This window comes from Mustelus asterias, chromosome 25 (assembly GCF_964213995.1).
Source record: "Mustelus asterias chromosome 25, sMusAst1.hap1.1, whole genome shotgun sequence".
Classification (NCBI taxonomy): domain Eukaryota; kingdom Metazoa; phylum Chordata; class Chondrichthyes; order Carcharhiniformes; family Triakidae; genus Mustelus; species Mustelus asterias.
The window spans coordinates 47,301,177-47,315,972 of NC_135825.1; the positions used below are offsets into that span (position 1 = coordinate 47,301,177).

The following is a 14,796-nucleotide window of genomic DNA, read 5'->3' on the forward strand; positions in this document are numbered from 1 at the left end:
AGTGCCAAAAGTAACGGTGGGGAGAGTTAGAAATTCTTTTAATGCACTGAGTTACGGGGAACTGGAACGCACTGTCTCAAAACAATGGTGGAAGGACATGAAATAGTATTTTTCAAAATTGGATATACAGTCAACTCCTGTCATTCGCGACCTCCTCCATCACAAATTAGTCTACTCATACATGTGTTGTACATGCAATCGTGGTTCATGGCCCCAGAACATCAGTTAACCACAACTTAGAATGTTAAACTCTCACCTTTCCCACGTATAAAGCACGCACTGCGCATAAGCCGACTCTGCAGGTGCGCTAGCTTGCCATTCACGATTTCACACTTTGCATGAATTTGTGGGAACGGAACCCCCACAAATGGCGGGAGCTCATTGAATATTCGAAAAGGAGAAACACGAAGGGCTAGGAGAATGACAGGAGTGGGATTGATTGGGTAGCTCCTTCAAAGAGCTGGCATTGACAGAATGGACCAAATAGCCTCCTCCCTCCCTCCCTCTGTGCTGTATGATTTTAAGCATGAACAGAAGTACGAAATAAATCCAAAGCACACTTCAACAAATCAGCTCCAAGACATCAAACAAAGAGTCGCCTTGATGAGCAATTGTGCTCAAAGTTATTCTTACAGGTGGACAGTGTGCTTTAGAATGGGGAAACTGAATCAATCAGATGACATGCAGAACGCTTGGCTGTACCTTGATTGTAGTGGTGCTTCTTTCTTCATATTTACACTCACACAGCAAACAGTAAGCCTCCACATCCCGGCCTGGAACTGGCATGGGCTCCACAACATGCAGACAGTTACTGAAAACACAAAACAACGTCTTATATTACTGAACAACTAGGACTCTCAACAAAAAATACAACTTTTAACATGTAGTTAGAAACATTGGAAATGGGATCAGGCCATTCAAGAGTGCCATTCAACTATTTATAGCTGCTCCTCCAGCTCCACACCACATGCCTGCGCTCTCCCCATACCCCTTGACACCTTTAGTCTAGAAATCTACCTATTTCTTCTTAAGTATATTCAGTGACTTAGTCTCCACAGCCTTCTGTGGTAGAGAATTCCACAGGTTCACCACTCTCCGAGTGAAGAAATTTCTCCTCATCTCAGTTCTAAATGGCCTAGCCCGTATCCTGAGACTGTGACCCCTTTTCCTGGATCCCCCCCACCCCTCCCTCAGACAGAGGAATCAACATCTCTGCATCCAGTCCGCCCAGCCCTGTCAGAATGTTATACATTTCGATGAGATCCGCTCTCATTCCTCTAAACTCCACTGAATCTAGGACCAGTTGACCCAAGGGGAGGCAGTGGTGTAGTGGTATTATCAGTGGACTAGCAATCCAGAGGCCCAGGGTAATGCTTCTGGGGACCCAGGTTCGAATCCCACCATGGCAGGTGGTGAAATTTGAATAATGATGACCATGAAACCATTGTCGACTGTCATAAAAACCCATTTAGTTCACTAACGAGGAAATATTACATTTGGATCTCTCATCCAAATCAGTGACGCATGTTGTGGCCTCACTAGTCACTGCCTGACACTTTGAAACAGTCCCATATATTCCTACTCTCTATGTTTCTTGTCTGCTAACCAATTCACAATCCATGTGAATATATTACCTCCAATCCCATGTGCTTTAATTTTGCAAACTAACTTCATGTGAGACTTTATCAAAAGCTTTCTGAAAAGCCAAATACACCACACCCACTGGTTCACTCTTTCCCATTCTACCAGTTACATCCTCAAAAAACTCCAGTAGGTTTGTCAAACACGATTTCCCATTCATAAATCCATGTTGACTTTGTCTAATCACGTTGATATTTTCTAAGCATCCTGTTGCTTCATCCTTTATAACAGACTCTAACACTTCCTCTACTACTGATGTTAGGCTAACCTTTCTATAATTCCCTGTTTTCTCCCTCCCTTGGTTTTCAAATACATTCCACCAAATGTAGCTGGAAAGCATGTCGTCTATGGTGCAATCCAATTTCATCAGTACTTGTAATAGATTGACTAATTTTTCTATGGTTCTTTATTAATGAATGTATTCCTGTTACCCTGCTGGAAGCAGTACTCTGCAAGAGTTTGGGGAAATGTGTGCGCGTGCGCGTGCCTGTGTGTGCATGCATGTGCGCGTGCCTGTGTGTGCATGCATGTGTGCGTGCCTGTGTGTGCATGCATGTGCACGTGCCTGTGTGTGCATGCATGTGCGTGTGCCTGTGTGTGCATGCATGTGCGCGTGCCTGTGTGCATGCATGTGCGCGTGCCTGTGTGTGCATGCACGTGCGCGTGCCTGTGTGCGCGTGCCTGTGTGTGCATGCCTGTGTGTGCATGCATGTGCGCGTGCCTGTGTGTGCATGCATGTGCGCGTGCCTGTGTGCGCAAGCATGTGCGCGTGCCTGTGTGCGCAAGCATGTGCGTGTGCCTGTGTGTGCAAGCATGTGCGCGTGCCTGTGTGTGCATGCATGTGCGCGTGCCTGTGTGCGCAAGCATGTGCGCGTGCCTGTGTGCGCAAGCATGTGCGCGTGCCTGTGTGCGCAAGCATGTGCGCGTGCCTGTGTGTGCAAGCATGTGCGCGTGCCTGTGTGTGCATGCATGCGTGTGTGGGGGTGATAGAAGAGGAAGAAGCAATTACACTGTACCTATCATTACCTTTCAAAGCATATTTAGGTGCAAATGAGACATGCAATAAACAGGTGGATAAAAAACAAAATGCTGCAGGTGCTGCAAATCCAAAATCAAAACAGAAAACACTGGGGGCACTCAGCAGGTCAGGCAATGTCTGTGGGTCTACACCCAAAACATTGCCTTCTGTTCTTTCCACAGATGCTGCTTTCCTGACGCTGAGAGCATCCAACAGCTTCCTTTTTGCTGTAATAAACAGCGTGGTACACTGAACCTCTGCAGCAGGGCAATATCACATCACTACACTCATTTGATGATAAAAGTTACCACATTGCTACTTGAGATTTAACTCAATTTTGGGATATTCAGGCACATTAGCAGTAATAGGAGGCAGCAAGTTCTAGTTGCCTGAAATCTGGGACCTATTTGTACCGGCCAATAAACCAGCAAGATAATTAACCCAGTGATAGAAGGGGTATTTATATGAAAGGACTATATTTCTGTTGTGTCTTCAGGAGTCATTATTTATAAGGCTCTTTCCAAACTTTTATATTTATATCCTGCTGGATGCAGACTGGAAATTTAACAATTGAATCAGGTGAGTGGATATGCAAATAGTTCTGATGGGTTTAATCAAGTCTAAAGCTATTCTGTCTTGTAGAAACTTGTAGAGATTTCCACAAAAGCAAAATACTCCATGTGCACATGATGGGAATCTGAAATAGAAACAGAAAATGTTGGAAATACTCAATACAAATGCAAATTGGATAAGCACCTGAAATGTAAAAGAAAACTGCAGGCCTTTAGCGAAAGGACAGGGAGTGAGACTAGTTAAGTGGCTCATGGGAAGAGCTGGCATTCTTATGATGGGCCAAATGGCCACTTGCGTGGCAACCATTTCATTTCTGATGGATTTAAGAGTTCAAAACTGGGTAGAGAGAACAGGACAAAGGAGACAGTTCTCTGAGTAGGAATCTCAGGGAAAATACTGATACAGCCAGGTTCTGACAATGTCAGCAACCCTAAAAATGAATATTGTAGAAAATGTTAATATGTTAACACACAGTAATAGTGACAGTAAATCAAAAACATAGTGAGAAATGCAACAATCTAATGACTGATGGAGAGAAATCAAAGATTCCATCGGCTCACTGGGATCAGATTGGCAACCCTGAGGGCCGCAGCCTGTGTGTGGCCCCAGGCCCCGAGGGCCACAGCCTGTGTGTGGCCCCAGGCCCCGAGGGCCGCAGCCTGTGTGCAGCCCCAGGCCCCGAGAGCCGCAGCTTGTGTGCAGCCCCAGGCCCCGAGAGCCGCAGCCTGTGTGCAGCCCCAGGCCCCGAAGGCCGCAGCCTGTGTGCAGCCCCAGGCCCCGAGGGCCGCAGCCTGTGTGCAGCCCCAGGCCCCGAGGGCCGCAGCCTGTGTGCAGCCCCAGGCCCCGAGGGCCGCAGCCTGTGTGCAGCCCCAGGCCCTGAGGGCCGCAGCCTGTGTGCAGCCCCAGGCCCTGAGGGCCGCAGCCTGTGTGCAGCCCTAGGCCTGAAGGCCCCAGGCTGCGGGCACTCCTAGGCACTGAAGGCCGCAGCCTGTGTGCAGCCCCAGGCACTGAAGGCCCCAGGCTGCGGGCACTCCTAGGCACACTGTGCAGGATAGAGCAGAAGAGAACGGACAGGATAGAGCAGAAGAGAACGGATCTGCATAACCCACATCTTTTTTAGGATCAAATGCATAGACAAGCTTGATAAAGTCCAACTCACGATAATATCCAAAGATGTGTGGATTGGATAGGTTGGCCATGGCGAACACACAGGGTTATGAGGATGGGACAGGTGGAGCGGACCTGGGTGGGATGCTCTTTTGGAGGATTGATGCTGATGGGCTGAATGGCCTCTTTCTCCACTGTAGGGATCCTGTGACTCTATAACATAGCTGAAAGATGCTGGTTCTCAGCGGGAGCTCCCATTCACAGACAATACTCTGAGACACAGCAATCTCAGACAAGATACTTCCAGCAAGTCACAATTTAGTCTTGTGTACCACCTAGTGGTCAGCATCAGTAACATTTGCAAGGTCCTGAAGAAAGTTGGTTATGAGAATAATAATGGATTTCCTTGACAATCATCACTGGGACTGGAGATTGCAAACATTCAGAGTTGCCTGATGAGGACTCAGTGAAGGCATTGGACAGCCCAAGGAGCATGTATTCAACAGAGTTTATTCTTACAAGGTTTCTCAATTCATAAAATAGAATCCCTATAGTGCAGAAAGAGGCCATTTGGCCCATCAAGTCTGCACTGACAACAATCCCACCCAGGCCCTGTCCCTGTAACCCCCACGTATTTACCCTCCTAATCCCCCTGACACTAAGGGTCAATTTAATATGGCCAATCTACCTAACCCACACACCTTTGGACTCTGGGAGGAATGATGTGGAGATGCCGGCGTTGGACTGAGGTAAACACAGTAAGAAGTTTAACAACACCAGGTTAAAGTCCAACAGGTTTATTTGGTAGCAAAAGCCACACAAGCTTTCGGAGCTCTTAGCCCCTTCTTCAGGTGAGTGGGAATTCTGTTCACAAACAGGGCTTATAAAGACACAGACTCAATTTACATGAATAATGGTTGGAATGCGAATACTTACAACTAATCAAGTCTTTAAGAAACAAAACAATGGGAGTGGAGAGAGCATCAAGACAGGCTAAAAAGATGTGTACTGTCTTGTCTGGAGACAATACACATCTTTTTAGCCTGTCTTGATGCTCTCTCCACTCCCATTGTTTTGTTTCTTAAAGACTTGATTAGTTGTAAGTATTCGCATTCCAACCATTATTCATGTAAATTGAGTCTGTGTCTTTATAAGCCCTGTTTGTGAACAGAATTCCCACTCACCTGAAGAAGGGGCTAAGAGCTCCGAAAGCTTGTGTGGCTTTTGCTACCAAATAAACCTGTTGGACTTTAACCTGGTGTTGTTAAACTTCTTACTCTGGGAGGAAACCAGAGCATCCGGAGGAAACCCACAGAGGGAATATGCAAACTCCGCACAGAGAGTGACCCAAGCTGGGAATTGAACCTGGGTCCCTGGCAATGGTGAGGCAGCAGTGCTAACCACTGTGCTGCCCCCTCTTAGGTTCACTATATTTCTGACAACCTGCCACAAGAGCTTGCAAGGGCTCCAGATTCTGAAATGTACAGGGCACATCCAATGGTAGACAGATGCACCATAGGAAGCTGCCATTCGTATCATTGTGCCTGTGCAGGCGACAATGCCAGCAGATACAATACAGCTGGAGAACCAAGGTAAGGTTAGAGATCCAGCCAGGCTTACAGAACTTTGACAAGCCAGGGAGAAGCAAGTGTATAGGTGGATATGATTTGGGGGGGGGGAGGGGGGGGGGGGAAGGGGTGTGTGTCTGTGGAAAAAGAGATCAGGCCTGGGGAGGGTTGTGTCAGGGGAGGGTCGAAGGGATGGAGGGGTCAGAACCATCTAAAGTTTGCAATTTAAATCACATTATCGGATGGTTCCTACTGCAGGGCATTCGCCCATCGGAAGTTTGCACTTCCCAGGTGATTGCCATACAATCCTTACCTGGGAAACTCTGGGGAAGAGGTAGTTCCCCACAACACATCTTTGGGGGAGCCCACAGATACATTGCTCTGGAGCTCAGAAGAAATAGCCCCCAAAGTAACTCATGTGAAAACATGATCACATACTAAGGATAGATACATTACAAGGTGGCACAGTGATTAGCATTGTGGCTTCACAGTGCCAGGGACCCAGGTTCGATTCCCGGCTTGGGTCACTGTCTGTGCGGAGTCTGCACGTTCTCCCCGTGTCTGTGTGGGTTTCCTCCGGGTGCTCCGGTTGCCTTCCACAGTCTGAAAGACATGCTGGTGAGGTGCATTGGCCATGTTAAATTCTCCCTCAGTGTACCCGAACAGGCACCGGAGTGTGGCAACTAGGGGATTTTCACAGTAACTTCATTTCAGTATTAGTGTAAGCCTACTTGTGACACTAATAAACAAACTTTAAACTTTAACACAATGTTCAGCTACTGATCCAATGTATATTGTAAAGTGCAGGAAAGTGGCTCTTTCCTCCCAAGAAGTTCTCCTCCATTTTTAGGTTGAGGAAGAGGAGTGCTTCCATGCCAGCTTGTTTGAGGCTGGTTACAATAAATCATAGAACGCCCAATGTGCAGGAGGAGGCCATTTGACCCATTGAGTCTCCACCAACTCTACTAAAGAACATCTTACCCAGGTCCTCACTTCCACCATGTCCCCGTAACCCTGTGTATTTACCATGGCCAATCCAAATAACCTGAACATCTTTGGACTGTCGGAGGAAACACATGCAGACACGGGGAGAACATGCAAACTCCAAGGCAGGAATTGAACCTGGGTCCCTGGTGCTGTTAGGCAGCCATGCTAACCACTGTGCCACCCTCGAGGCAATCTCTCACTGAAAACTCTTTAGTGCAGTGTGCGGCTACACTATAACTCTCAAATTTTCAATGTTCAAATCAGCATTTATTTATTTTAGCTATAATAAAAACAGAAAATGCTGGAAATACTCAGGTCAGGCAGTTAACTGCATAGTGATTGTCATGAACCTGGCTTGATGTTATCTGTGAGAGTGCCCCCAAACCTGCAACACCAGTTCATGGTGGTGTATAATTTTGTTTACGGGAATGGTGTGAGGAGTCATGTGCAAGACCCAGTGAGAACAGTAACCAGCCCAGTCGTAGTATACCACTTACTAAAGACTATTTATTACAATAAAGAAAAGACATCTATACACAAACAGGACTATAACGATCTAAGACAGTTACGTAGGAACTACTAAACACACCCATACAGTTGACGTAGAAATTACCCTTTTGTTGATCCAAGTATATTTGCAATATCTGAACTCTTTCAGGACTTCCCTCTTCCCAAACAACATCCAATCCAATACATCTATAAGTAAAGGCCGGCTTATAGTTACTGCACTGTACACGAGAAGGTCTCTTCCTGGTTCAGCAAAGATATAATTTTAACTGCCTCCACAAAGGTTTCTGCACTCTTGCTTCTGGTCTGGCAGCTAGAACTTGGCTACAGGCTGCTGGATGGAAACTGCCTCCCTGTTTCCACAAAAGACTGGCAATTATACTATTTTTTTCCTTTGATGGTTCTTTGGTTGTCTGTCCTCTCAGCTTCTGTGGTTCCAAAAGATTAACATATGTATGCCTCCCCTTGATAGTTCAATCATCTAACTAAGGTGTTTCCTCCTAGCAGGACGATGTAATCTTCTGGTCTGTCTAAAAACTGCTCATCTGGTTACATCCCGTGAAATGCCTTTTTAAATGCTGGTGGCATTAAACTGTTAGTTTTGCTCCATTCTTGATGTTGCTTGTTTGGGAAGGATCATGGCTTGCATTCCTCCCTTTGGGACGGATCACGGGGAGCAAGCAGAGAATGGTGACAAATTTGAGGTGGATACTCCGTAAACCCTCACGGTTGAAAGAATCAAGGCTTTTGTGGGTTAGAAATGGCTGGTGCATTTTGCTTGAATGTGTCAGACAATGAAGGTTACATCTGTGGTGTCTCTTGCTGGACAAAAACCATTCTGCCACTTTGGAAAGAACTGTTTGCTCTATGTTACAGGTTTCAGAATGTACACTGCCTTCAGCTGCCTGTAATACTGCCACTGTCCTCCTGTCACAGTCTGATTGTATATATACACAGTAATGGAACTGTAACTTTTAATAAATGAGGATGGCGGTGGCCGACCTCTAGAATTTCTGCAGATGTTCCGAGGCAATTCTCGAAGTTTATTGGCTCTTTGTAGCACTCCTTGGGGGCCAGGAGAGGCAGCAGTACTCCCACTAGACCCTTCAAAGGAGGCTTCATTCTTCCCAATCTCTAACTGTTTATCACTCAAGCCTCCCAGTCTCAAACCCACCCCCAGCTAACCATCCTGATCACTGAACTCTTAACCCAGTCTGCCCAATCACAGGGTGGAGCTGATAATCCTCTCCCAGACTAAGGAACTTTTCTCGAGGGTCCCAAACTGTACGTTTTGGGCTTTACTCCCAGTCTGCCAATAAAAGCAGGGTGCAGGCCTCTCCCAGAATGAAGCACTGCATCCCTGAAGAAAGGGCAAGTACTTCAGACACTGTACCTAACCCTGCAGCAAATAAGTGAATCAAAAGTCCAGATTGGGACACACAACTCAAGCTGAGGAGTACCAGTGTTTTATAAAAGGTTGAGCTGCCTTAATCTTGTATCTCATGCCCCTCTTTACAAAGTCCAGGATTGGGACTTCTAAACTGTTTTGTCAAACCCACGCCACGGTCAATAATTTGTCACCATATACCTCCAGTGCCTCTGCTCCTGCAACCCCCTTTAGAATTGTACCCTTTATTTTATACTGCCTCTCAATCAACAAGCATCTCTTCACACTTCCCTGCCTTAACTTTCATCTGGCACATGTCACCCATACTACCAACCTATCAGTGCCCTCTTGACCACGTACCTTACAATTCACACTATTTCCAAATCTCATCTGCAAATTTTGAAATTCTGACCTGCACTCATTAATTAAGAAAAACAGTGGTCCTAACATGGACAGCTAGGGAATCTTACTCTAAACCTTCGTCTGAAAAACAACTGCTCACCACTACTCTGTTTAATGTCACTTAGCCAACTCTGTATCCATGCTGGCATTGTCCCCTTCATTCCAAGGTCTGATATGTGGCACTTTATCAATGGAAGTCCATGTACACCATTTCAAACGCATTACCCTCATCAGCCATCACTGTTACCTCAATAAAAAAAACTCAATCAACTTAGTTAAACATGATTTGCTTTTAATAAATCGGTGCTGGATTTCATTAATTGATTGACGTTTGCCCTAGTGATTGCTAATTTTGCCCCGAATTATTCTAAAAGCTTCCCCACCACTGTTGTTAAACCTGTACTTGTTGGGTTTATTCGTACATTCTTTCTTGAACAAGGACAGAACATTTGCAATTCTACAGGCAACACCTATGTCAAAGGGGGATTAGGAGATTATGACTAGTAATTCTGCAGATGCATCTGACCAGGTTCTGGTGACTTATCAACTTGAAGTACACTCGGCCTATCTAATATCTTCTCTTCTTCAATTCTAACTCATCCAGTGTGTCAACTGTCTCCTTTTTCACTATGGCATTGGGCAGCATCTTCTTCCTTGGCAAAGACAGAAGGAAAATAACCATTTAATACTCAGCCATGCCCTCTGCTTCCAAGCATAAATCGCTTTTTTGGTTTACAAGTCTTTTCCTTGTACTAATTATATGCCTAAGGAACAGTTTTGGATTCTCTTTCATACTAGGTGGAGTTGGGTGGGAAGAGGCTGACTGCAGAATAAACATGAGCATCGGCCAATTCGGCCTATTCCTGTGCTGCAATTTCCAAGTAATTCAATATTAAAAAAAACACAATACAGTTGTGCCACATAACTAGAATACTAACCTGATGTATGCTTGTACATTGCAAGTTAGTCGAGGATTTCTCCCCTCTGGAAAGATAGCAGGCTCTTTTCCCAAAGGTTCTCAGTCTAAAGAACTGACAAACTGAATAATAACTTGTTTTAGGAACCTATCTTGCCCGAGGTTACTGAATGACATTTCTTCCGTTCAAAACAACCTCAGTACAAAAGGATACCTTTGAAGTGTCTGATTGTCCATAAGATGTAGCATTGAAACTAATTGGTGTTGCACTGCTTTACATCAAATACAGAACAGCTTAAAGGACTTAAGCATGACACTCTATTCATACTACACTGACAGCTAGTGAGTGCAATATGTGAAAAAGAATATATTAGCTGAACAATTAGTGGCACTCTCAGGTCTGTCCATTATGCAGACACAATAGAAGTTGCATGCTTAAAATAAACCGCAACTGGGAACAGAAAACAAGACAGACTTGAGAGGTATATGTGAAGGAGTAACTCGTGATCACTGGGATGGATTAAACAAGAAAGACGGGCAGGAGAAAGATTTGCAAAGTCTGAAAGGCACCAAGAAGTATAATCAAACTGTTCTTCCAAACTATGACTAGGACCAATGGTAGGGAGCATGGATGGTGTGCAGGGAGGCAGCGAGGCACCATCTGCCCTCACTCGCTGACAATTTAACTGCTGTATGTGAGGCAATTTGCAAGGCCTTCACTACAAGTAGGGTGGCCCTCATGAACATGCAAAACTTGGTGTTGTACGATGGAACAGCACACAGCGTCACTGGAGTGTGAAATAGAGTTAACGTTGAGTCCATTTGATTCTTCTTCAGAGGAGTGTCCTGTGCCTGAAATGACAGAATGAGGCTACATGTGCAAGAGCATAGCTTCAATGGTCAGGCCATACTCGTATAGAAGAGCCCAGAGGGTTTTTAATTTAGACATCTTCTAGGAAATAGTTTGGAAAGTATGGATGGAAGAACTTGATATAAAAGTCAACATTCCATGAGCATTTTAAATAACTTTTGGGACCTTTCCAATAGCTTTTAATGTTTCTCGTACAGGATGCCTAACTCTGTTCCTCCACAGCTCCTTGCTTACTGTAATTTAGAAAATACTCTGATACATTCTTTTTCAGATCAAGTGGATGAACTCACATTTCCCCATATTGAACTCCATCTGCCATAGATTTGCCCACTTGCTTAGTCTGCTGACGTCTCTTTGCAACTTTCTTTCCATCTAAATGTAAAGTTGCCATAGTCTCGGCCTTCATGTATAATCTCAGCTGGTACGGGAATTGAACCCGCGCTGTTGGTGTCACTCTACATCACAAATCAGCTGTCCAGCCAACCGAGCTAACCGAACCCCTCCTTCCATCTATACTATTTACCTAATTTGGTGTTAGTAGCAAACCTGGATGAAGAGTCGTGGATAAATGGTGTAAAACTGAGGTCCTAGTACAGATTTGTGGGAGCACCAATAGTCACATCCTATCAACAAGAGTGCACACCTATTATCTTGACTGTCGTCCAACTCTTAATCAATTCCCTACCCATATCAGGAAACTGCCAATATGTTCTCATCTTAATTAGCAACCTTACCTGTGGAACCTTATCAAATGCCTTTGGAACTCGACATAAATAATGCCCAGAGACCTTTAAAATTCAATAGGCTCATTAGACAAGAATTACCTGTAGAAATCCATGCTAGATCTCTCTACTCAGTTCATATCTGCCCAAGTACTCTGTCACACTGTCCCAAATAATAGATTATTGCAACTCTCTCTCAACAGACATTAGACAAATAGGCCTCTAATTTTCTAGGTTATCACCCGCTCTCTTATTAAGTAATGGAGCCATGTTGGCAATTGAAGGGGATAATCCTGAGAGATGGGAGAGAGGGAGAGAGAGAGAGAGAGAGAGCGCACGTAAGAAAGAGGAGAGAGCGAGCATGAGAGAGGAGAGAGCGCGCACGAGAGAGAGAGGAGAGACAGCGAGCATGAGAGAGAGAGAGAGAGTGCGAGCATGAGAGAGAGCGAGCATGAGAGAGAGCGAGCATGAGAGCGAACGTGAGATAGAGGACAGAGAGCAAGCATGAGAGAGAGAGAGAGAGGAGAGAGAGAGCGCGCGTGTGAGAGGAGAGAGAGCGAGCATGAGAGAGAGGACAGAGAGAGAGAGCACGAGCGTGGGAGAGAGAGAGCATGAGGAGAGAGAGCATGAGAGAGGAGAGAGAGAGAGAGCGTGAGAGAGGAGAGAGTGAGCATGAGAGAGAGGAGAGAGAGAGCATGAGAGAGAGAGAGCGAGCGCGAGTGTGAGTGTCGATGTGTGTGGTTTGAAATGTAAGACCAAAGTGCCTCTCATTTCCTTGCTTATTTCTTTCAATGTTCTGGGATGTCAGTCTCCTGAGTGATTAAGAAAAATATTAAACCAGTAAATTCCTCTACTTGATTAATTTTTACTCTTGCTCACATCACTGGCTAATGTGGGTTTAGGGGTTGATGAGGGCAATACTGTTGATGTGATGTACATGGACTTCCAGAGGCATTTGATAAAGTGTCACTCGACAGATCTGTGTTGAGACTCATGGAGTAAAAGTAGCAACATGGATGTGAAATTGGCTGAGTGACAGGAGACGGACATTAATGGTTGTTTCTCGGATTGGAGGAAGGATTGTCGTGACTTTCCTGGGGTTGGTATTAGACCCCTGTTTTTCTTGATATTTATTAGTGACCTAGACCTTATCGTACAGGGCACCATTTCAAAATTTGCAGATGATACGCAACTTGGAAATGCTGTGAACTGAGGATAGTGTAGAACTTCAAAAGGACATAGACAGGTTGGTGGATTGGACAGATAAGTGACTGATGAAATTTAGTGCAGAAAAGTGTGAAGTGATTCATTACAGTAGGAAGAACACAGAGAGAGAATATAAACAAAGAGCACAATTCTAAAATGGGTACAGGAACAGACAGGATGTCTCTGTGCATTAATCACTGAAGGTGGCAGAACTGGTGGAGAACATGGTTAATAAAGCATGCTAGGGTTTATTAATAGACACACGGAGTACAAATGCAAGGAAGTTATGTTAAACTTGTGTCGCGTACTTGTTCAACCTCAACTGGAATAAAGGTTAAAGTTTATTTATTAGTGTCACAAGTAGGCTTACATTAACACTGCAATGAAGTTACTGTTAAAATCCTCGAGTCACCACACTCCTATTCGGGTACACTGAGGGAGAATTTAGCATGACCAATGTACCTAACCAGCACATCTTTCGGGCTGTGGGAGTAAACCAGAGCACCCGGAGGAAACCCACGCAGACACGGGAAGAACGTGCAGACTCCGCACATACAGTGACCCAACCCGGGAATCGAACCCAGGTCCCTGGCGCTGTGAGGCAGCAGTGCTAACCACTGTGCCACCGTGCCGCCTTGTGAGTAAGTGTGCCCAGTTCGGGTACCACACTTTAGGAAAGATGTGAAGGCATTAGTGGCGAGAGAGTGTGCAGAAAAGATTCATGAGGATGGTTCCAGAGGTGAGGAACTTCTGTTTTACTTTGATAGATTGGAGAAGAGATTTGATGCAGGTATTCAAAATCATGGAGGGGTCTGGAAAGAATAGCTAGGGGGAAACTGCTCCCATTGGTGGAAGGATCAAGAACAAGAGGGCACAAATTTAAGGTTTTTGGCAAAATCAGCAATAAACAAGTAGAAATATTTTTACTCAGCGAGTGCTTGGATCTGGAATGCGCTGCCCGAGTGTATGGTGGAGGCCGGTTCAGAGTGGAGGCTTTTCAGAGCGAAGGCTTTTCAGAGTGAATTGGATTATCTGAAAAGGAAGAATGTGCAAGGCTACAGGGAAAACTTCCAGACAGCCAGCACAGGCTCAATGGGCTGAATGGCCTCCTTTTGAGCTGTAATTTGTGTGGTTATGATTTTTCTTTACCCTCATCTTGAAGACCAATACAAAGTAATTATTTAGCAAGTTTGACATCTCCCGATTTTTAATTTCAATATCAGCAACTTCTTGTGGAAATCAAAAAGTGGCTCAATTATTGAAATATAAACATGGGTTACAGCTGCCTTTCCTGAAGTAAACATCGGAATATGAATATGATCAGATTTCTGCCTCTGTTGCGTCTGTGTGTGTGTGTGTGTGTATATATATATATATATATATATATATATATAAGAGACACACCTAGATGAGCAGATACTGAGTAAATATCCACTTTCAGCTTCTAATTATACATTCTCTGGATGAGTTGCAAGTGCAATCGCAATGTCACTCACCCACAGATTTCACAGCTTCAGCTGGTCTTCACATGGTTCCATTTTCTGAGGTTTTGTACATTCACTGGGGTAGCAACTGGGTGCAGCCAAGACTGGGCAACTGCGAAAGATCTTGTAGAATTTAGCAGAACAAGATCTTTACATGTCTTGGGTTAAAGGCAGCTCCAACTTCCTGGTTCAGTTAACTCATCCACTCAAAAGATCTGACCTACGAGAAGATTCCTCAAGCCAAATAGAACTTTTGGCACTGGCATTACAAGTGATCATTCTCCACGGATCAAACGCTGAAGGATTTTGTGCATCCTTGGTATAAAGGCAGAGATCTGGCTTGGGTATCAACGACTCTTCAACTTGTCCAGGTGGAGAACCAATCAAACCTACATTTCACAGGCTTA

At 44.9% G+C, this 14,796-nt stretch overlaps 1 protein-coding gene across 2 annotated transcripts in view; it reads right to left on the reverse strand.

The window, feature by feature from the left end:
* Positions 1-14,796, reverse strand: part of tmem9 (transmembrane protein 9) — a 69,287-nt gene that overhangs the window by 37,463 nt on the left and 17,028 nt on the right. For both annotated transcript variants that reach the window (XM_078197709.1, XM_078197708.1), the window contains exon 3: positions 703-811. In XM_078197709.1, coding sequence (XP_078053835.1) covers positions 703-811 — 109 coding nt within the window. The remainder of the gene's footprint in view (positions 1-702; positions 812-14,796) is intronic.